Source organism: Aquila chrysaetos, chromosome 23 (genome assembly GCF_900496995.4).
Source record: "Aquila chrysaetos chrysaetos chromosome 23, bAquChr1.4, whole genome shotgun sequence".
NCBI lineage: Eukaryota > Metazoa > Chordata > Aves > Accipitriformes > Accipitridae > Aquila > Aquila chrysaetos.
In genome coordinates this window covers 8164744-8188439 of record NC_044026.1, presented here as the reverse complement: position 1 = coordinate 8188439, position 23696 = coordinate 8164744, and the positions used below count along the sequence as shown (strand labels likewise).

The 23696-nt window shown below is 38.5% G+C and overlaps 3 protein-coding genes across 6 annotated transcripts in view; 1 reads left to right on the top strand and 2 right to left on the bottom strand.

Moving 5' to 3' along the window:
* Positions 1–951: 951 nt before the first annotated feature.
* Positions 952–4019, bottom strand: LOC115334494 (cytochrome c oxidase assembly factor 5). The gene is made up of 3 exons (XM_029998660.2): positions 3793–4019; positions 3402–3485; positions 952–1248 (listed from the first exon to the last, which is right to left on the bottom strand). The coding sequence occupies exons 1-3, from the start codon at positions 3892–3894 to the stop codon at positions 1207–1209; spliced, it is 228 nt and encodes a 75-aa protein (XP_029854520.1). The 5' UTR covers positions 3895–4019; the 3' UTR covers positions 952–1206.
* Positions 4020–4030: 11 nt separating this feature from the next.
* On the top strand, positions 4031–8919 carry UNC50 (unc-50 inner nuclear membrane RNA binding protein). 2 transcript variants are annotated; one of them, XM_029998658.2, is made up of 6 exons: positions 4031–4136; positions 4650–4933; positions 5849–5969; positions 7868–8007; positions 8084–8185; positions 8766–8919. In XM_029998658.2, exons 2-6 carry the CDS (start codon positions 4654–4656, stop codon positions 8900–8902), a joined length of 780 nt encoding a protein of 259 aa, XP_029854518.1. In that variant the 5' UTR covers positions 4031–4136; positions 4650–4653; the 3' UTR covers positions 8903–8919. The 2 variants fall into 2 exon arrangements, with proteins under 2 accessions (XP_029854518.1, XP_029854517.1); XM_029998657.2 differs by lacking the exon at positions 4031–4136 and adding an exon at positions 4238–4412.
* Positions 8920–8985: 66 nt separating this feature from the next.
* The window catches only part of MGAT4A (alpha-1,3-mannosyl-glycoprotein 4-beta-N-acetylglucosaminyltransferase A), an 84942-nt gene continuing 70231 nt past the window's right edge, over positions 8986–23696 (bottom strand). For all 3 annotated transcript variants that reach the window (XM_029998656.2, XM_029998654.2, XM_029998655.2), the window contains 4 exons: positions 18381–18459; positions 16043–16109; positions 14887–14999; positions 8986–14714 (listed from right to left, as the gene is read on the bottom strand). In XM_029998656.2, the coding sequence (XP_029854516.1) occupies positions 14688–14714; positions 14887–14999; positions 16043–16109; positions 18381–18459 (286 nt within the window). In that variant the 3' untranslated portion in view covers positions 8986–14687. The remainder of the gene's footprint in view (positions 14715–14886; positions 15000–16042; positions 16110–18380; positions 18460–23696) is intronic.

Below are 23696 nucleotides of genomic sequence, written 5' to 3'. Positions count from 1 at the left end.
AAATTTGACTAAGCACAAAAAAATTCTAAAGGAAGAGCAAGTTTTAAGAAGTACATAGCAGAAAGTAGTTACAATTTAAATGAATATGAATGGCAATTTGAACATTTTATACCCATAAATGTGAACCAAAGAATTCAGAGAGAAGTGACAAAGTAAAAGCAAGAAAAATGCTCACAAAGTACAAAGTACATTTGTGGAACATGAGTTGCTATAAACACAATAGTCCAGATCATCATCCCTTGTTTGTACACTTTTGGATTAGTATTTATACTTTTGCTTGGAAAATAATATAGAAAGATCACACAGGGTCATCTCAGAGGAACTTAAATACTGTTGTAAATACTTTCAGAACGCAGCAATAGCAGCCATGGTCTCCTTAACTGTCGGCCTGAGGAACACCTTCCTCACCCATCCAAAGATACCTAATTAGCTACACCCTGGCATACAGCTTTCAAGTCATTGACTAGAATAATGCTATAGTTCTCTTGGACTTGTGTCAATACAATAAGAAGACAGATTACTGAAAGATAAATCAGGTACCTTTTAATTTGGAGTAACAAAATTTTAAACTACTTGTCCAACAAGACTAGACTGTGCTAATAACCACACACATCAATCATCACATTAAAAGGAATTCATAGTGAGAGGAAAGAGATGCCATTCTTGTATACATGGGACTGCAAAAACATCGCCACTCCTACCTATTACTGCAGGTTTATTGGGTAACAAACCTACCGGGTAGGAAGCAGCTTGCACTTACATTTCACAGCCTTGGTCAACTCATCATCTCTGGGAAATGCTCTATCCTGAGGTATCCTCTGCGATACCAGTCGAGTGAACTCCCAGTTCCATATCTTGTATTATTTGTCATAGTAAAGCATGATCAGAGTTAGTAAAACCACAAGAGACAGCCTCACTTCAAAACACAATGATAACTTCTGCAGCTTAATCTGGATTTTATATATTTTATTGCAAGTGCGTGACAAGTACCCATTTTGGCCAGAACTTGCAGTTTTATGCCTGCCTTCTTTTAAACATTTAAATGCATATCCAGGTCAACCTATCGGAATACTCGGGAGTAGATACCTTCCACGAAAATATTGCATGAAAGGACGCAGCAGATACAATCTTCTTTCTTTAGTCTCTGTTTTGCTTAAAGCGTTGATGAAACCTGATTTCCCATGGCTGGGTCTCTTCACGAAGACTTCAGTATCCCTTCCTTCCTCTGAATCTTGCTCTGGTATCCAACTGAAAATTTAAGTCAATATATTAAAACCATATCTTTTGCAAAGGAAATACTTTAGAGTGCTTGTGCTACTATCTCAGCACTTTGTAATATCAGAAGAAAGCACAGAATAAAGCAGAAGTCACTGTAAAGAAAACCAGTGATGTAGCCAACAAGTCATAGAGCTCTTCCAAGGAAACAGATGTTGTATTATCTTAAATCTCACACAAAATTAAAATTATGTGATAAGCATCCTGCGTGTTCTGAAATAAACAGTGTAACAACACAAATGACAGAACAGCACAGTGGCATGGCAAGGAACACATGAAAACAAGGTAGTGTAAATCTACTTAGATCTGTTTCTCCAAACTTAACTGACAAGCCAATGGAGGAAAATTCAGACTGGGTTGAAGTGGGAATCACTGCAAATGTCAGTGAGGACAGGGATAACTTAAATACAGCAAGTGTCTAAAAAAAAAAAATATCAGTAAAAACTGAAATAATATTCAGCTTGTAAAATCTGCAAATTTCTTCTTGGCCGTTACAAAAAAGCATTTAACGAAAGGCAAAAAATGGCAGTAAAGCTAGAACAACAGCTACGGTGCCGCAGTTACTGAAACTAAATTGCAAGTTCTTTCCCAGTGCAGCAGAAAAACATACTTTGACCTTGGGAGAATTCTCCTGAATTTAGACACTAGTCTTGAAGATGGCAGTTACAGATTGCAATTCAGTCATATTCAGATATTAGATTGAGGACGTATCTTTTACCTCCCTTAACCAACCCTCTTTCAGGATTCAGAACTGCAGCAAAATCTGTAAAGAACTAAACTGCAAGATGGCACAGCTTGTCCAATAACCAAGCAGCTTCCACTTTAAACCTTGTTCCCACTTCAATATCTAAAGCGTACTAAAGTTTACTCCTCTGATAAGAGACTGTATTTCCTTACAAAGAAAACAGCATCTAGGAAAAACCCCTAATGATTTTAGCATATTGTAAATTACATCTGCATTTAGCATCTAACTTGTTTTTAAATACTCTTTAAGTCTCACTATTATACCAAGTAAGAAATTTGGCAGAGCACAATTATTGAAATTTACAGAGTTAACAAGACAAAAATGTCGTTCTTCAGCCTTAGAATTTGGAGCAGATAAATAGAATCATATGAGAGCCAGGCCTCTTCCTGCATGAAACTTAAGTTTCATCAGGCTCCCTTAATGATCTACAGACAGAAACACAGGCCCATCATCTGGAGATACATATATTGCTACTGCAGCATCAAATAGGTATTTCAAGCACTAAATACACAGCATTTTTTCCTGTCCACAGACATAATAATTTGTCACTTTATGGATTAATACAGTTTGTATGGGAGAGGTACAAAAAGCTGCTATGACTTAAGCAAAAATACAGAATGGAAGAAAAATTTTAGGTACAGTTGCAGCTGTGTATTCTTCATTATGTATCACATCAGCTAAAAATAAAAATGAGCCCTGCACTACCCATGCTTAGAAAGTTTTAATACCATCTTTGCCACACCTTAACTATTTTTTAAGTGTTATGGAAACACAAGCAAGGTGTTTCTAGACAAGGAACTCCTATCAGAACCAGGGAAACGTTATCTAATTACATTTTTACAGCTGGCTTCTCATCACCATACTTGACAGCTCACCATATAAAAACCCAAACTGTTCTTTACCATGAATTCAAGCCCTCCAAGAAAATTAATGAATGCAAGAGCCTGGTGCTTCAACAGTGGAAATCTCTTTCAGTAGGACATTCTTTTCACTTAAATGTTGCTTGTTCATAGAGAAAAATTAGCTTCTCAACATCTTATCTTACAACTACCTGATCTACTAATGCTGTTTAAAACAAAGCTTTACTAAAAAAAAAAAAAAAAAGTAGAAAAACCGACCTCATTTACGTGTCACATGCTAAGCCTAAAGCAGCCAGTTTAAAGATGCTTTTTTCCATCTTGTTCACACTCTGCAACTTTTTCTTCTTAAGAACAGTGTACAACATCCATATTTTAAATGGAATTCAAAGGCAAGACCTGTTCTGCTTAATGACACCAGTTTTACCGAATTAAAGTGATTAAGTGGTTTTCTTCAGAAAGCAGGGAAAAGGACAGAAAGCAACCAGGCCGCCAGCAGAAGAAAAAACACTACAAACACTTACCATTGATCTTTTGCATGCAAAAAATGTCATTTGCAAACTCCTACAGTGTCCTTCCCTCAAACATTGTTTGGGGCTTTTCTTTTCCTGTTAGATGAAGAATAAAGGATTAAAGACTTAGTGGATTTCTGCAGCTTGTCAAAGAGGCATCAAAACACTTCAGACAAGGTTTACTCGGCGCTTTCTTCTGAAGCTGTCATTTCTTAACCTGTTTGAAACGCTAATTAACAGGCTTGGAAGGGACGAAGTAACGGCTTCTCGCCCCCCCACCCCACGGCAGCAGACCTCCCCTCCCTCCATGTGAGGCACGCCGCCCGCAGGGTTTAACCGGGGGTGGGGGGCAAGGCGAGTGCGGCAGCACCGACGCGGGCCCGGGGATGGCGGCAGCGCTCACCTGCAGGACGCAGGGGCTCTCCAGCAGGCACTGCCGCAGGTCCTCCCTCACCCCCCCGCAGGCCCGCCCGTCCTCCTCCTTATCCTCGTAGTACTTGGGCATGGCGGCGAGGACGGCTCTACGCCTCGCTGCCGCCCACCCGGGCACCGCTACCCGCGCCCGCCGCCATCTTGCCGCCCCGAACCCTGCCACCGCTTCCGCCGGCGGCGGGGGCGGGCGGGGGGGAGGAAGAGGCGGGGCAATTCCGGGAAGGAAACCGGAGCGCCTGCGCCGCGGACGTTGCCGGAAGAGCTGCGGGCGGGCGGAGGGGGGGGGTCGTGCCGCGCCGCGCACCGGGGCAGCAGGTGAGTCCCCGCCCCCTCCCCGCGCGCGAAGGGGCGAGCGGAGCTCGGTGGCGCGAGCCCGGCCGTTGGGGGGGGAGGGGCTCGGCGCTTCCCGCTGAGGCGGCGGCGGGGGTCCCTTCGGGCGATGCCGGGCTGGCGTGGGCCGAAGAGCGATCGGGGACGGCCGGTCATCCCTCCCCTGGCCGCGCCTCTCGGCCCTTCGCCTGCCGCGAAGCCCGTCGGCCGTCAAGGCCTCGAACGGCGTTTGCGATCGTCAGAAGGCGGGGGGGGGGGGGGGTGCCCGGAGAGAGCCCACCGCTTCCCGGGAGCGGCCCCGCGGGGCTGAGGAGACGGGGGCGAGGTGGCGGGGCCGCCTGAGGGGCGGTGCGGGGAGCAGAGCTGCTTCCCCCGCAGCCGCGGTGTATACTTGTGCACGGGGTTGGGGTTTTTTTTTCGTAACGTCAGTGTCGCAGGTGTGGCCAGCGTCGCGTGATTTTATTTTCAAATGCCTCTTTTTCGAAATCCCTTCTTCAGCAAGATGCTGCCAACCACTTCAGTTAATTCTCGAAGCCAGGGCAACGGTGCGCTGAGCCCCAGAGATGCTGCGAGGCACACAGCTGGGGCAAAACGCTACAAGTACCTGCGGAGGCTCTTCCACTTCCGACAGATGGACTTCGAGTTTGCTCTTTGGCAGATGCTTTACCTGTTTACTTCACCACAGAGGGTTTATAGGAACTTTCACTACAGAAAACAGACGAAGGACCAATGGGCACGAGATGATCCTGCTTTCTTAGTGCTTCTCAGTATCTGGCTCTGCGGTGAGTGCAGGGGAGTAGCATAAAAGAGAGGGACGGAGAGTTTAGGGATGAACATTCCTGGCCCCCCTAATCTCTCTCACACACACACACACACAAAAAGGACCAATCCACATGGACTATCTTTTAATCAAAGTAGCATACAAGAAAACGGCCTAACCTTTTGGAATTTAAGGTGGGAACTAGAAAACAGAGGAGGCGTAACTAATGATAATAGTCCTGAATTAACCTCTCTATTGCAACGCATTTTCTGTTGCATTTCAAACTACATAGTTTTTTGTAACTTTACAGACAGGAATAAAAACCCATGCCACACAGCAGTGCTTTAGTTAAAAAATACCAAACATTTGCTTCTTCTGAACATTACGGATAAAATACTGTTTTTACAATAAAGGCCCTGGTGAGATTCTGTATATTGCAGAATTAAGCTATAAACAAAGTGTCTCATGTAATATTTTGATTGAATTGAAAACGCAGTAAGAAGCATTATTCTAGTCTTCTGTTATGTAGCACATTGCTGTTAATAATACCAAAACTGTTAACTCTGCAATGAAAGTATGTATCACCACACACGTGATTTGGGTTACAAGGAGCTTTTATACCACAAAGAATATTCTATTGTGGCATTGTGTCAATTCTTTAAAAATAGTTTGTGCACAGTAATACAATTTGCTGTTATATCATTAAGCCCAAGTACAGATGAGCGTTCTCCAATCTGTGAAAGGGATTACATTATGAATAAATTGCATTATACCTAGTCTTAGGTGAAAAAAATTGAGCTGTCAGACTGAAAATCTTGTGGAGAAAAATAATAAGGAAACTGGAGATTTTGTAACAGTATACTCAAAAACTATACTGGTTTAAGATCTCATGCTTTCTTTTCCACAGCTAACTTTAATAATCTTTTTCTCCCTTCAGTGTCTACTGTAGGATTTGGATTTGTGCTGGACATGGGTTTTTTTGAAACAATAAAGCTGCTACTTTGGGTTGTATTCATAGACTGCGTAGGCGTTGGCCTCCTGATTGCGACTCTAATGTGGTAAGTAGTGATGTCTGAAACTGAGTTCAGTATTGCTGTTTGGATACAGGATAGTCCTCTGCTGTTTGCAAGACACTTGGTTCTCTGTTTGGGGCAAAATTATAAAGTATGTATTGACTATAGGTTTTGTGCTGTTGGGGTAACTGTTTCAAAATGTTGCTTTAAAAAAGAACACATCTTTTTCTTTACTACTTCCTGCAAAAGATGAGCGTTCAGAAAGTCTGTATTATGATGAACATTTTGGCTTGTTTTTTTCTTGAGCTGGTTAATCTTCAGCAATTATGCCAAATAAAAAATGTGGTGATCAAAAAATTCTTCATTCCTTATTTTGGTTGAACAGCTTAAGTAATGTAAGCCTGAGGATGATTATGTTTAAGTACGGCAATATACAATTGGCCCATGCTTCTTGCTGAAGATTTTAGCTGTTTCCACTACAAGCAATGTCTGTTCTATTTCGCGCATGTTGGCTTTGTTGCTTTGGTGGTAGTCGCTGCCAGTCTTAGCCTGAAACATCCAGAGGCTTACAGAAGGGGAGAGGCAATAGCGAGTCAGTTTATAGCTCAGGCATCAGCATGTTAGAGATGTGTCCTGTGCTGGCAAGGGAACCACGGGAAGTCACTGTTTCTGCACTATGGCAAGGGGAGGGCACCAAAGAAAGAATTTTGATTTTACCAAGAACTTAATGAAGCAAGGGCACTTAAAAGAGTTCTTAGCAATGGAGCTGACGTCTTAAAACTGATGCCGATCGGAAAAGGGATAGATTCCTTTCAAACAGTGACCTCGGGAACTCCCGCTTGTAATTGCAAAATTTAGGATGGGACACATAAAAGAACTGTAGCTGATAGATGAAAGATAGAGTCAGATAGAGAGTCTGACCTACTCTTCTGCCTGGGACAGCAACTCATAAATTGCTCAGGGAAGAGCATATCTTAATGCTTCCCCCTGCCATCCTCCAGCAACCTGTGATTCAGGATGCAGTCTCACCCAGACAAACTTCAGCATCTGCTGGTTTTCCTCTGTCCTGTAGTCAGCTTCCTGCAGGCCTCAATACCACTTGCCTGGCTCCAGTTTGGTTCAAGTCCCTTCTTCCAGTGCAGGCTCACCTTTTTGTTTTCAAAAGTTCCCCCCATTCCTAATGAGTCTAAACCCCTTCTTGCCTCACTTCACCTTGCACACAGGCTCTGCCTCTTTCCGATCCTGCACTTATCACAAAGAGCATGTTAGAGGAAGCTACCATGAAAGCTCTGGTATCTAAAGCCTTACTTCTGAGCGCATATTGACTTCTTGTTCCTCCTCTAAAGGGGATGTCAGTGGAACTTCAGCTGAAGAAAACAAAGTCTCGAGGCTTGTTCCGTAGTCTGTAACACCAGGCAGTGCGTCTTCCATTAGCGCTCGTTTTCAGTAAGGAGAATGGGCTCATCTTAAAGAGTGCTAGCCTGCTCTCTTTCTGTCCCCGCAGCGTGCCACTTCTGTAGAGGTGAAATAAACCATTTCTGTGCGAGGGGTACTGATCACGTACAAGCACTTTCCTGAAGTCATCTGTGTGAGTGTGTACAAACAAAAATGGCACACTGGCTGAGAACTTGTAACTGCATCGATAAAATCGTAACACTGATCTCTTAAAAAAAAAAAAAAAAAAAAAAAATGTTTCTGTATTACCAGCAGTGTATTTCAGCTGCCTGTTGAATGCAAGGGATGTAATTACAGCTTTAACAAAAATGTTTTAATGATAAGTCTGGTTTGCATAATTCTTGTATGTTTTTCTCCCATATAGCAGAAACGTTGTCAGGGTAGAGAGTTAGGATCACTTATGGCTTACTATCTATCTCAAACCAACGTTTTGTCAGTCAGCTTTATAGATTCACATTAACAACATTCTTAAATATCTTTTCATGTAGGTTCATTTCTAATAAGTACTTGGTGAAGCAGCAGAACAGAGACTATGATGTGGAGTGGGGATATGCCTTTGATGTTCATCTGAATGCTTTCTATCCACTTCTAGTCATTTTGCATTTTATCCAGCTGTTTTTCATCAACTGTAAGTAGAATATTTTGTGCTCTCTGCTTCAAAATCATGCTCTATCAAAACAGCTGAGAGCAGTTGTCTCTTGCAGATGTCATCATATCTGATTCTGTCATTGGGTATTTTGTTGGGAATACATTATGGCTGATCGCAATCGGCTATTACATCTATGTGACATTCCTAGGATACAGTGGTGAGTATCGGCAACTTCTTTTCTCTTTGTTTGACTAAAAACAAGAGCACGATTTCAATCTATTAATTTGATCTTAGTCTGTTCATTTGTAAAGCAGAGGCTCAGCTGGCTGTTGAAGTAATTCCTTCTTTGTGGTAAAAGAAGTTTGATAGAAATTTGCTAATCCATGTTCCCAGCTGGGTGGACATCTTAACCAAAGAATTTGTATTCTTCACCATACCAACTTCTCTTCTTGTATTAGACCTGTAGCACTGCAACTTGGTTTTCTTCTTCCTCTATAAATCCACTTCAAAGTGTTTACCTTGAATAAAAATGCTGTAGTGAGTTTAAGACTGGAATTTTAGGTAAAACAGTTTCCCAGGGCATTACCTATACCAATTATCAAGTACTCTTTAATCTGTGATAATGGTAGGACTAGTAGGGCAGAGATGACAAACCCACCCCTCTGAGAAGGCTGGCAGAGCAGTACTATTTTTTTTCTTGCTATCTATCTGTCTTCCCCCAAGGCCATTCTACAGGAAGCACCTTTTTTTGAAAGAGCACTGCTTTATACTTGCTTCCATTGTTGCTTCTGTTTCAGCATTGCCCTTTTTGAAGAACACAGCTATTCTTTTGTATCCGTTTGCACTTCTCATCATGCTCTATTTGATCTCACTGGCATGTGGATGGAACTTCACCAAGATGCTTTGTTCCTTTTATAAATACAGAGTGAAATAAAACCAGGACTTCACGTATCTAATGTTTATTTTGTTTTTATCTTAGCTGTCTTGACAGTAAAGAAGTTAAGAACATTTTGTAAATGGTTGTAAATTTCTCTTTATTGTAGATAATTGTGTAAAAAAGTTTGAAGTGTCCTTTTTTTATTAAAATATTTACAACAGTAAACATGTTAGCAATTTTGTTCAAATACTTCGCAGTACATTCCTAAAAACAAGTTACTTGTACATCTCTGTAGCTTAAATTTAACTGCAACAAGTCTATTTAGCATAACTCTTACTGCAGGTATTTTGCACATACTGGCATAAGCTCTACATTATGAGGGTTTTAAGTGACACCAAAAAGCAGTTTTATGTAAGAAGAATATTGGAATACCTTGCCTTGGGACCGTGGAAGTACAGATCTTAGTAGTGTTGCCATGGTAAAGCAACAACTGTCTGTAGATACAGAACTGTCCCCTCCTTTTATGAAAGAAATTGAGAACAGATTTATTTTAATGACCACTTCAAATATACATGGACAACTCTGGCACACAGAAGAAACAGTGATGAAAGGCACAATTAACATGACCCATATCAGGTTTCCAAATATAGCAGCAAGTTTTTAAACCCCATCTCTAGAAGTCCAGTAGGTATTATTACATCCACCATTATGAGTGGCAGGTCAATGAACATGGAAGGAAAGTACAAGTTGAGCCTGCAGCTGTAAAGTCCACAAGGCAGGAGTACAAACTGACTGTCACAGACAATACCTTCTGGAAAATGAAGATGATGACACTTCAAAGCAGCGTTGAATATGAAAGATGAGCGCTAAGATTCGGTTTCCAAAACAACGCAAGAGTAAGCTCGTTACAGTAAGACTCAATACTAGAATTTGATCTCTAAGGAAAAACTGTATTTATCTTAAAATACCAAATATGCTGGCAGTGCATCTTACAGTACTGTGTGTTTCAGCCACTGTTAAGGCGTGAAGAGAATCATGTTCCCCTCTCAGCAGATGCTGAGCAACGTTCCCCTTTTAACAAGGAAAGCACTGAACCGCTGATCCACAGAAGGCAAAGGATTCCAGTCGGGACCTGCTCCCACCCTGGCTAACAGCACAAGCTCCCGTCCTGCAGGCAGCTGCAGCCTAACTGCACCCCTTTTCCCTAACAGGAGTCCTAGCGCCAGTGATCACCCGCTTCAGTTCAACAGTAAAAACATGTCATATTTAGTGCCCTATGGTGCAATACCATTGAAATCAATGAAGGACTTGGGGCCTGTGCACCTTCCCTTTAGAGATACCAAATTTTGTCCCCTGGAAAGAAGGCTTCACTATTCTCAAAATTGAGCTGCTTTAAGTTCTAGCAGCTCACTGTTTACAGCAGAAATCAGCAAAACCCTTAAAGAGACCACTAAGGTCGGAAAAGTGACACTCTCAAAGACTAATTCATCAGGTCTGTATGGGGTGTGTTTCTTACATCAGCAATCAATGCTAGCCTGAAAACACCTGTTGTCTAATAACCTTTCAGCATTATGCTGGTGATTGTAAAGATGACTTAAAAACAAAAGGGTTCTTTTCCCTTTCTACTACAGTTACTTGCTTTAGCTTTTTCAGAATACATCCTTCCTAGTAAGAACAAATACAGAACCTAGGGTTAATTTATTTCAGGGGAGCAAGGTTTAAAGAGATTTAATTCTTTTTTTCCCCCACAAGACTAAAATAGTATTTTCCAAGTTGGAAGCAAACTACAAATTACTACAATACTTCATCTGGAGCTAATATTTCCAACAAAAAATAGAGATTACTGAAATGATAATACACTTGGAAAAAAATGAAGGAAAAATGTTACATGGTTGTTCAATTTTGCCAAAGACTCCATGCTCCAGCCCATTCAAGGAATCATGTATCACATGGGCAAAGTATAAATTGCTTTGCTCTAAGCTGACTGAAGGTATTTAAAAACGCTTTTGAAACAGCTAGACAAGCAGCAACAGACAGAAGAGTCCAGTCTTTTATTGGTCCATGAATCGCATCTTTATGTGTTTGAATTTTTCTAAGCCATCTTTCAGTTAAGAAAAAACAAATGTATCTATAGGAATATTTTCCATCAATGCAAATACATGGTTGAGTTGCCTGCAAAAGCACAAAGCCTTATACAGTGCTTTAGAAACACTCTTTAATTCAAAAAATAAAAAGTGCTAATTTGGGATCATGTCCTGTTCACATTATTTACAGTTTTCAGTAGGACTACCCACTGAATGAGCAAAGCAAGATTATACTGATAGTCTTGTATTTCCTTGGTCCAGAGCAATCCTGATCAGCTCAGAAAAGCCAGTGCTTGTATCAGCCAGGCTGTTTGGCATCCAGTATAAGAAGTTAAGAATAATTTGCCCAGATAATGAAGGTTTCTGGTAATGCCTTTGGTTTTACAAAAGTCCTCTTTTCTGAAGCTTTAACAGCATCAGAAGGAGCTAACAGGATCATAGAACAATGCAGTTTATTTTGAAACACTTTCCATTATTTGATTACTGTAAGATTCAGTGGCCTAGAGGGGATTTTTAAGGCCACAACAAAAATAACTTGGAACTAAATACATGTAGGAAAAACCTCCCAAAATCAGGTAATAGGTTTAAGATGCTGAGAACTCTTGCGGTAATACTGTAACTTAGACTGAGATGTGTAAGAGACACCAGCCCCTCGGGAGCATACCCAGTCATAAACAGTGCCTGAGCGTAACGACTGTTGAGCCAAACAGCCAAAGCAGTCTTATTTCACCATAGTTCCAGGAAGGAGACCTGCACCACTTTAGCCTGACTTGAGGATTGGAATTTGAAAGGTAGAAAGCCCAAAATAGCTGTCTGCAGAAATAACTAGATAGAAAATCTTTTCCCTGCTTTTTCTATTTCTCAGCAAAACTTCCAAGCAAATTTGCAGAACTATCTGATTACACCAGGTCTGAATTTACCTGAATCTATGAAACGTAATTTGTATTAATGTGGCACGTTTATTTAGAGAGCGTATAAGCTCAGGAACATTTAAAGTGTTAAAGCAGCCAAGAGTATTTCCAATTCCTTCTAGTAAAATGTAATAAAAATACAACAATCTTTAGAAAAAAAAAACCACATATTTTACCAAGCACTAGTTAGTTTGTTGTCTTTGATAAATTTAATCTCAACAGTTTTGAAAACTAAATATAGTGTTAACCAGAGTCCTGCAATCAACGTGGTAAGGGGTCTATATATTTAAATATATTAGCAATGATTCATCTTAACTACTGTGAAACATCAGGAACAGTGATGCTTTGAGAATAAGCACACAGCTTTCTGAAATAAGTAGTACCGGTAAACTTTTGAACTCATGGAAAAAGATGAAAGTCACTGTCAGCAAAACTACTTCTATTAAAAAACTGCAATATCTAACATATTTCTGCAATCTAAATTGTAATAAATAGCTATAGTTTAAATACTTGCATCATTCGTTCACAGGCACAGCTGAGAAGAAAACCTAAATACTTTCTTAGACCTTTGCTAGCTAATATGTGATAAAAAGCCGTTGCATGGCAATAATTTGATCGCATGGCATTATACATACAACGAACTGGGCTGCGGCACCAGAACAGGCTAGATTCACACAGGATTCTGAGCCTATTCACCCACATTCCTAAATCCAAGAATAAACATTTATGAGGCCAGTGCTTACCTTATGCCCACAGTCTCTATTGACAAGAAAAGCTTTCCGAGTTACATTTTATTTACACCATCTGATGCAATCAGAAATAAGTAAACAAGGCCTGCCTTGTTTCTAATTTTCTTCAACTTCGAAACAGAAGGTCTTACCTCTGTGTACAAATCTTGTCTTCCCTGTGCCCCAGACAACATAGCTAAACCAAAATGACTATGGTCTGTAGAAGTAGTTAAGCTCTTAAACTTGAATATTGCTGAACTGTCACAGCTACGACACAATTTTCCAACAAGGGAGAAGAAAAGACAGGTTGACTCTATATCCCAGTGGTGATGGCTTGCAGTGCTGGAGAGTCAGGTTTAGGCTCCTGCTCCTTGTAAGTATGTAATGAAAAACAGGCCAAATCTGTTAGTCGAACTTCCATGCTGGAGATACGAATTCAAGATCCCCGCTCTAGATCAGGGACGTCGCAACAGGTTTTGTGCATCTGTGCCCTGACCACAAAGATGTCAGGGATAACGGAGGGTTTTTTTCTGCAGCAAAAACTGGGGCCGGCTTTCAAGATGTCAGTTAAAGGAGGTTGGTTCACAGCACAGCTGAGAATCCCCAAGCCAGGATAGATGCCTCCCTCCGGTGTCAATCAGGTACTTCGTTCCTATTACAGAGAAATTTCTGCCTCTCCCTGACCATTTCTGACTGGGTAACTTAAATCTTCCCATGCTGGTGTCCTTACACATAAGCACCTAAGCAGAAGGACTCAAGAGCAGCGGCAGCATTAGTACTGCAACAATTCCGCTCTGGATTTAATCCAAACCGCTTTCTGTTCCTGACCAAGTTTCTGATTCATTTAAGATCACTGTTGTTTCCCTTGAAACGAAAAGGCAGGGTACTAAATTGAGGCCAAATTCAGTTCCTATTAAAAGTCAGTGCGAGTTACTACGCCCATCGATAAAGGAGTCAAACTGAAACCTTGTTCTTGAACAATGGAAGAAAATAAACCGTAACTACTCACTGTAATGTATCTAAAATAAACACTGCAATAACAGAACTTTTAAAAAGGAGACCTCTCTAGATCAAATGTATCTGATTACTATTAATTCTTTTGATAAAAGGTAACCTCTCTCACTCCAAAGCAAAGCCGGAGAATGAGTTTTTTCAGTACAGAAAATGAATTTGTCCAGGCTAGGAAATGTCTACAAAGATTTTTTTAGAAAGAACTGGTTGGAATTGAAAAAATTCCTCTAAAATGCAATGGATTCAATCTAAAATCACTGCAGATTTAGTACATAATATGAAACAAGACATTTCAGCATGCTTTTTATGTGGCTACAAACTGTACATAGTGGAATTTCATAGCCCCAAAGAATAATGCTCTTCAGAACTCTGTTAATGCCTCTGAACATCATTCAGATTCTGTGTACAAAACTACATAATTTAGAAACTTAATCTAGTTTTTTTAAACATGGCAGTATATTGGAAATATGGTATTAATTTATGTTTGCATCTTCAAAGAAAAATGTAGAAAGATAACTTAAACTAGAGAATTCATAAAAAAAACTATATCAATTTAAAATTTTACTGCATAAAAATATGTACTTTTCAAATTATTTTAATAAATTAAATATCCCTAACATTTTTAATATATATCCCTGACAGTCTATAAAAGAGGGTTCTTGTTATAGAAAATAAATTGAACTCCGAAAGTACCCCCTTCATAAAACATATTTAACAATAATTATATTTTTTCTTCTTCTTCAAGGAATGTAACAATATGTACAACTTCTCTATATTACTATACTATCAAAATAGTACAGGTTAAGCGTAGCAGGGTTCTGTAACCATAAGATGGTAAAGTCACATTAAAGTGGAGGACAACTTAAGCCTCAGACGAACATTATCAGTGTGGAGCATCAGTTTCTGGATGGATCAGATAAGAAGGGGTAAGTACAATCTTCTCATCTACAGTAGATTTCACAAGAGGTAGAGTTCAAGTGAAAATGAAAGAAATCTGGAATAAGGTGCATGCTCAGTATTTTTGATTTGTGACTTGCTAAGGACGCCAGATTTTATAGGAAAAGTTTTCAAGGATTCTTTCTTTTTCCTCTAAAGCTGAGTTCCATGATCAATTTGTAATCTTTTTAATATGAATCTGAAATAGAGAATCAGAAAAAAAGAAGTCATGTTTTCGGGTATTACATTTCTGAGTAATAAGAGGTAACTGTTTTCAGCGTTAGCCAAAATTTTGAGCTTCAACACACTGACAGAATGAAGAAATCTCACATTTACCAGTTTTATTTTTAAAAGGTTATATCACCTCTCACCTCATTCAGAATTGCCCAAACTGCTGAATTTTGTATCACTGAAAGCCGGAATGATGAAATAGGGTTTAGGCTGGGGTCAACTGTTCCTTCAGCTACACCATTTTCAAATTTCCCTGCAAAATAAGCAAAAGTATATTCTCAATTAACTCCTGTTCAACAAACTAAAGTACAAAATCTGTGTCCAGAAAAATGTATCTATAATATCACAACTCACAGGTGAAACCTATTGCTGGTGTCTATAGGGTTGACTGGTATCATTCCTGAAACAAATGACAGCCAGCGATTTTAGGTATCAGATTCAGCTTTGCAGCAGCAAATAAGATGGGGTATATCATCAGAGCACACCAATCTGAACAGGATTATATGTAAGAATAAAAACTTTGGAACTGTCTAAGGGGATGAACACCTCAAACTCTGGGAAGATTTCAGCACAGATTTTCATTTAATATCATGGAACTAAACATGAAGCCCCTGACTTATGTGTCTTCAAGGAGGATTAAGGACAAGGGATATCATTGATGCTTAACATATTCCTATTTAAAGGATCTTCAATTTTATTAGGATGAATAAGAATCCAGTTTAAAAGCCCAGTTAGACTTTACACTTAAAACATATACACAGCAACTGCAATTCATTAAGATGAAAAAACTTGCTTTCATGGTAACAGGGGTGCCCAACCTATGTCCAGCAAGCTAAATGCAATCCATGAGTAAAATTTCTTTTCCTTGACAACAGGCACCTTCCCCAACAGCTGCTTGGCTATGGAAATGCCAATCTCATCCCATGATGAGACAGCTGATTGTCTGTAGGGTGGGTTCAATACCAGGCCAAGCACAACAGCTCACACAGAGGCACTTGTCACAGGACAGAAGAGGTGATTTTATACAACCTGGAAATGCCTCTACAATAATCTAGGTGATCGATCCTGGCAGAGAAGTTGGATGTAGCTGCACTACAATGAAGAGTGTCACACTAGATCTTTGTTTAGTACATCAGTCTTAGAAAAAAATTTGGAAACAATATTAAGTAAAGCCTACAAGGTCACATACCCAAAAATGAATGATCAAAACTCAGTTTTAGGTTTGGTTTGGTTTTAATAAAAATGTCTTAAGTGTTGCAATAGTAATAAAACACATTTCTTTCCACTGTGACATACCTATCCTGAAGTAACCATCCTCTAAGCGTTTGTCTTTGGTTTCTTTGCTTAATACCAGTTCTTCATTCTAGAACAACAAAGCATAAATGAGATAATTTATTTTGACATATGATTTTGCCAGGGAAAGACAAATGTGTGTGCACTCTTGTTATATATTCAGCATCCATCTTTTCTAAATAATTATGAACCAGCCTAGAAGAGTTATTTATAGCCTTAGACAAGCCAATGCAAAAAAAGAAAAAGCAGCAGTGTTCCAGAACTGAATAGTATTTGGCTTCAAAGTAGAAAAAAGAAGTGCTTTAAGTGCCCCACGTAACTTGCATGGTAACTGCCACATGAACAGAATACATAGCAGATACTGGCATACACAGTAGAAGAAAAGCAAAGGCAGGATCTTGCCACCTTTTCCTACGGTTCAGCCAGAGAACTCTCTCAGGACAAATGAAATTTACAGCTAACTTTTTGATGTACGAATTTGGGCGAGATGAAAAGCCATCAGACCAGTGAGGGAAGCATTGCAATTGTCACTGCCTCACTAAAAAGTGATGGGTATCAATAAGCTTCTTTAATAAGCACAGAAAAATTAAAACTGTAGACCAGAGCTTCAAAAACAGCTGGAAAATTACAACCAGGATCACATGATCCAATACTAAAAGACCCACTGTAAGAATTCCCTAGGAATCAATTAAAAATGCTTGACAGAACAGGAGATTAAATACATCAGCTTTTTTTTCTTTTTTAATTCCTACTTTTAAGGGAGAAAAGCTGAAAAAGTGGTAGGGTTTTTTGGCTTGGGAGGCATTTTGGAGGGTGGGTGGGGTTTTTTTTTGTTTTAGTTTAGTTTTGGGGGGTTTTTTTTTTTTTTTAGTGTGTTGCTTGAGTCCCAGACAAATCCAGTCTGGGGGCACTCTGGTTTCTAAGGGTTGTTTTTTTGTTTTCCCAAATTCTGCTTAGGAGGATCAGGGTTGAAGTAGCTGAATGGCCTTCCAGCTCTATGGAGTGCATGGTAGAGAAACAGTTCCCTCAGGAGTGTACGTGTCATTCTGCAGCTGCTGTCCTCACATTGGTGACATTTTCTTCTGACACCAATGGCTTAGGAACAGGCCAGATGCAGAATTTCCAGTTTACCTTTCTACAAATTGTGTCAATAGCAATAGAAGCTCAGTAGCATTACTTCCTTAAGGGATGCTCCAGTTTGAGGGACATTTCACAGCCGAGTATAGCCAAAAAAGAGATGCTTGATGCACATTTTTTCTCACTATCTTGTGCATTCTTGTGGTATCAGATGAAGTGAGGGCTGCTGCTGTTTTTGTGGTTGAATATATTTCCAAAGGTCTTGAGAAACAAACCCCATAAATCTTATAATATGATATAATATCCCACAATATGATATAATACCCCACATATCATGTTGTATAATTAGAACCAAACCGACAAACTTCTTTTTAGGGGTGGAGGTGGTCAGAATTTCCTATTTTTACTCACTCCCAGGAAGGCAGACTGCAAGAATGGAGAAGTGAACTCCTCCATGATCATTTACTTTTTTTTTTAAAAGAAAGGAAGGAGAAAAAGAAAAAAAAAAGAGATTCAGCGTATGGTAATTTAGGCACAGACTTCAAGATACCCACACCAGGTGTATGGGAGAAGATGTGAACCCTTTGCTATTTTAATACTAAATAAAATAAACTTGTCTGAAGTAATACCTTAATCCTATCACAGAGTTTTGTGATATAAATGGTTAGCTATATTATCTAATTGAGGAAAAAGAACTCCTACCATCTGGCTTCAAGCAAGAATATACTTTAGATAATGTAGTTCCCTCCTGAGGAAAAAAAAACCCTCAGACTGATTGGGGGGGGGGGGGGCGGGGAGTAATCAGGAGAATGGAACACATTTTGTTTAAGAGTCCAGATATTTCAGTATCTAAGTAAGGTTTGGATGTGTGTCAATTCCTAAACCAAGACTTTTTTACTAAGTCAAAAAGCAGATTAACTTAGCTTTCACATTTTCCAAAACACACAGAAGAGGGAAGATTGTTTATTTTTTTGTTCTCAATAGTAGCAGTGAATTGGGAGAAAATGAGCTTGTTCACCTCCAAATCACCAACAGTACTTGTAGCAGACTGCACTCTGAATGAACATCTGAATAGTTACAATAGTTTTCTGTGAATAGATCCAATTAAAGAAAGAAAAAGTATGGGAGCATCAGAGCATCAGGATCCTACAGTTAAAAAAAAGGAGCATTCATGTCTCTCTCACCCTGTTAAAAAAGTCAATAAAATTAAGAGGTTTTTGCTTTTATCCTGTACTGGAGAAAACACAAATCAATAAATTCATACCTGAAAAGGCAAAACTTCCACAGTTGTGTTTAGAAGTATGTCTCCTGGATGCTCTGGATTGCCACTGTGAAACAAGTACCTATAAATGAAAAGGGAAAAATAAAACAGTCTACACGCATCAGTCAGAATTACCTAAGTTACTATCTTACATGTTAATAGTCAGATTACAGATGTTAGAATGATAAACGTAACTTTTATAGTGGACCTACATCAGCTGGTGATAAGAAATGAAAGATGGTTTCACATACAACAGTAATTGAAAGGGCTAAAGTTTTGCATCTTTTAAAGAGTAGCTGGGCGATATTTTATGTAGAAAGGTAGTTTCCATAATCTGATCTTGGCAGATTGCATTATACAAAGTAGTCATTATTGCCTGGCATGCACTGGCATCACCTCCAGAAGCAGGAGCCCTGCCTTCCCTCAGCCTCTCCCCATCGCTCCCCACCATGGCACTCTCTCCTTGTGCCCACAGGATGAATTCTGCAGATCCATTCTGAACCAGTTCTGGGAACCTAACAAAGTCAACATTTTGCCAGGCCAGTTTTCCCCAAGACCAGCTCTCCACCCTGGTTCATTGCAAAGTCTCATTAATGACTGTGCCAGGAATTTCCAACCCATATCCATACCCTTAATGTTACCTGAATTCAAACTTCTATTCCAAAGACAGATTTTTTTATTTTTTTTTTAAACAAAAGCATATGTTTTTGACATGTATACACACATGGAAAAGGACCTTTTATACCTGTAGAAAGTCCCCGTTACCCTCATTCAGTTGTGCATTTAATGAAATTTCTCTTTTTTTTTTTTTTAAATGGGACAGAGTAAGTATGTTTAAAAATGTATCAAAACCACCCCTACACATATCAAGCTGTGACATGCAAGTGTTTGAATTCTAGCTGCCCACTCTCAAACAGCTTTTGCAGTACTACTCACGTGTAGACGTTACCAAAGACACAGTTTAATTCCCCTTTCTTTATATAGAACACAAACTTCATATTCTTTTGAATACGCATTATGTAAACAAGTAACAATATTTTTTACCACTAGGTGGTATCAATGCTTGAAAAATTGTTCATTACTTACTATTTTTTCTAGTGAACCACAGAGTTTATTCAGATTACTGTCAAAAACTACCTAGATATTACACCTACTTAGATGCCACTTTTAACAAGCCTGTTTTACTTTTAATACATTTAAATGAACATGTAAAAAATCTATCAACACATTTCAAACCTTTCTTCAATTGGAACTTAGAGAAATTAACAGTAAGCACCATCTTCGACATTAAATACATCACCAGCCAGGGCCAAAATTAGTTCAGAAATTATCGCTTGATTAAAATTACAAACATTAGCTCAATCTGCAATCTATTAAGACATAACTGGAGATGTAAATTCCAGTTTGTCTTTATCCAGTATGTCTGAAACCAGATAAGTACTTGCTATTAATCCATACTCCATAGCTACAAGACAAGTAGAAGAAAACAGAGCTCTCTGACCCTTAGAAATGTCTGTGATTCCAAAATGGTAGAAGTAATTAAAAAAATATGCACACACACACACATATGTATATAACATTTCTTTTATCAAGGCTTAGAAAAGGAGTAAAACCACACACTGTCATATAAGAAAGCTACATTGATTTCTTTTGCACTGGTTTCCCCCCTGTAGTTTAATGTAAAGGTTGGTCGATTCTAAAGTACACAAGCTACCTAAAAACATCCACAGTTCTTCCAAGAAGAATCTTGTGACTTTTTCTAAACATCAGTGACATCCAAAAAACCCCAAAGACTTAATTATCCTTTCTAGGAAGATGCCTTTATTATATGTTTCAATTATAAGCCAAACAAAACTCTTGGTGAAGCTGACTAGCAGACTAAAACTATATTCTGCTGTCTTCTGACCTAGCAGATCTAACTTGCCATCCTTCAGTCTGTCAGATATCCTAATCATTACTGGGAATTTTTCTCTTGAAAACACTGAAAATTCTAAGGAGACATTTTAAAATGCAAGTGATCAAGCACTCACAGCTAAGGTGCTGCCATCAAATGCTCCAACGAAACCAGAGAGACACTGCTTTTCCTTAGTGCTTTCTAGTTGACAAATCTTATTTCTGAGAAGACACAGCCAAAGAGCCACAAAGAAACTCCTGGTGATCTGTGATTATGGTGCTCTCAATTAATGATAATGGGTTTGGGATGTTTGGATGAGGTTCTTGGGGGGAGGCAGGGAGGGGGGTAGTGGTGGTGGTGGGTTATTTTTTTGTTTGTTTGTGGTTTTTTAGTGGGGGTGTTATTTATTTATTTGGGTTTTGTTTGGTTGGTTTTAAAAACAATCCTGCAACCATACAACCATAGCCAACCATTTCTCCTACTGTGCTATTAACTTTTGAAAACGAAGTGTGGTTTCCTCCCCCCAGCAGTTACCACTCCATTAGAGCAATATACTCAAAAGTTCGAACAAAGCCAAAATAATTTACGCATGTAATTAGTAAATCCAGATTTCCATGTAATCAAACCCACTTTTTTAGTATGTTTTCTACAACTATCTGTCTACCCATATGCACACACATATATAACACAAGCATATGTCACATCTAATTTAAAATTATGTTTAGAAAGGAAGGGGTATTTTTATAATTGAGCCTTGCTTGAATAATTGACAGGTAACACCTACTTAGATGTAAAAAGTTACACAGATTAAAAACAGAAGTATGAATACACATACACAGCCAATTCACATCTATGAGGAATCTTTTGCTTCGAAACAGAATTTACAAATAAGAAAATTTTATTTGAAATAAAATTTAATTTACAAACAAACAGATACTCTACAGCTCCTAAAATAAGTGTCATTAACTATTCTTTTGTAAAACTTGCCTTCCTGTCATACTGATAAATCATAAGTTTTCAAGGTTTTCAGACTATGACAGGTATTCCTCAATACAGATACTGAAAGACTAAGAAGTAGCCATGCTTTCGTCTGCAAAGTTATTCTGACATCTGTCCTGGGATTTACATATGACAGTCCGTGTAAACAGCAGAAACATGCTTTTTTTCTTCCTAGTTAACTAACATTTTTCTTAGGATGGAATCATTAAGATATTCCTGCCTACTTGCTGCTTAAACATAATACCTTCTGAACCAGTCTTTCAAATTAAAATTCTGAAAACCATAGATCTCTAAATATAGTAATCCCAAGCAAACACAAATTCACCTAAAGTTAAAAAAAAAAAAAAAGTACCATTACCTCATAGAATATTACTTCACAGCTTTTTTTATTACAAAACAGAAACATGGACGCATTTGGACATTCTTGATGGAAGTAATCAGAGAAAAGTAACTTTAACTTATGACTGGTAAATGAAATACTAATGTGTCTGAATCTTGGAGAAACTTTTCCACTGGCAGTGTCTTTTTAAAGAGTCACAGGTCAAAGATAGTAACTAGCTACAGTAAATATTCAAGAACACAGACAACCTCCTCTCTGCCAGAAGTAACTAAACATATGAACCAACTTACATGCATTCTGCTCATGACCTCAGTGTAGTATGAGAGTAATAGAGGATACTAAACATTAACATCCTCATGTGGCATAAAAAATTACACAAACTTTCAAGAGCACTGAAGGTTTAAAAAACAAAACAACAACAACAACAACAACAAAACCACCAAAAAACCAGAGCAGTCAAAGCTGCAAAGAAAACTTCAGTTTCTGTATTCAGTGACTTGAGTACCCAAGTTGAGGGTTTGACTTCTTGCCATTTTTATACACCTATAAAATCAAGCCAATTGGAGGGGAAAAAAAAACCAATAAGCTGAAACAAATGTTCATACACATCCTAACACACAAAGAGAGGGTAGGGCAGAAGCATAATTATCATTAAGACACTGACGAAAGATATGATTAGTTTGCCAATGCAGTTAACTATTATGGTACTTTAAAAGCCCACAGTCAGATTCAGAACTCCCCCAGCAGTGAGCACCTGGAAAGAGTCTTATCTTTTGTAACATCCCCCAAAAGATGTGTATAAATTAATATAAATATTACTAATCTGCACTGTTAGCTTTAATATTCTTCTTTGAATAGCTAAACTTTTCCATCACCTGTACTTTCAAAAAAAAAAAAAAAAAAAAAAATCAACTACATGCACCTCCTTACCCTCCTCCTATTTTGCTTATGAAGGGAATGTATCCCTTCTTTCCTTCACATCAAAGCATATTTAGGCCCAGAAAATGTTATTCTCTCTATTACCTAATTTGTTTTCTTTTAGGCATTAAAAAAATCTGTCTTACTGTCTTTTATTTAAATAAATAGAAGTGCCAATGATTTTTTTCATATATATAGAAGTGTGATTCTATGCATTTTCTATTTTGTTGAGCAATTAAAAATTAGAACAGAACACACAATAACTATCAGTAAATTATGTCAGCTTTATAAAAGGAAATAATATATAAGAATTCTTTAAAAAGCACAGTTCACATCTACTATCAATATATTTGGGTTTTGTTTTGAAGGAAACAAAAGACTTATCTCACTTGATGCTAAACACAAATATTCTAAGAATCTATTTATGAACACATCAAATCCTTTTCTCTACATATCCTCCTTACGTCTCTTTTTAGTAATTTGATATATTTTAGTATATCCCATTTTCAGAAAAGGAAAAGAGGTAGGAAGGCAGAGAGGAAATGTTTCCTTCCATGTCTGAACAAATTATCCATAGCAACATGCAGCATAACAGTTTTTAATTCTGCACAACATGAATTTCTATAAAAGCGACATTCAGTCAGCAAATTTTTGGCTCTCTACAGATGCCGTCATCCACTGCAAGAGTCATTATTCACCAATTCTATCCAGTATTTTTGATCACTGGATGCAAATATGGTAAAAGAAATCTAATTTACCTCCTCTCTGTCATTTTCCCAGAATCCTCATTAGGAAATGTTATTTTACTGTCACTGGAAACCAGTATTAACCATGCATTATTTCCTCGTGCAAAATACATACAGAAGATGAATAATTTCTTTTCCCTCTCTCAATTCTTTCTTCTATCCTTTATGCCTCTTACCCACTCTTTTGCAGAAATTACTTATACTTCAAAAAAAAAGCTTAATTCCTCAAGTCTATATATACACCCACCAAGTATTCACAATAGATAACCAATCTAATGGGAGCTTTTCCATCTTGTTATAGTTCCCAATTTGGGGAAAAACACCCAAACAAACCACACAAAAACAAGCCCATTAACTTCTATGCAAAAAGCCTGGTAAGATTTCATTTCCTCTGCCAAAACCAGCCAGTCTAATTGTCCATA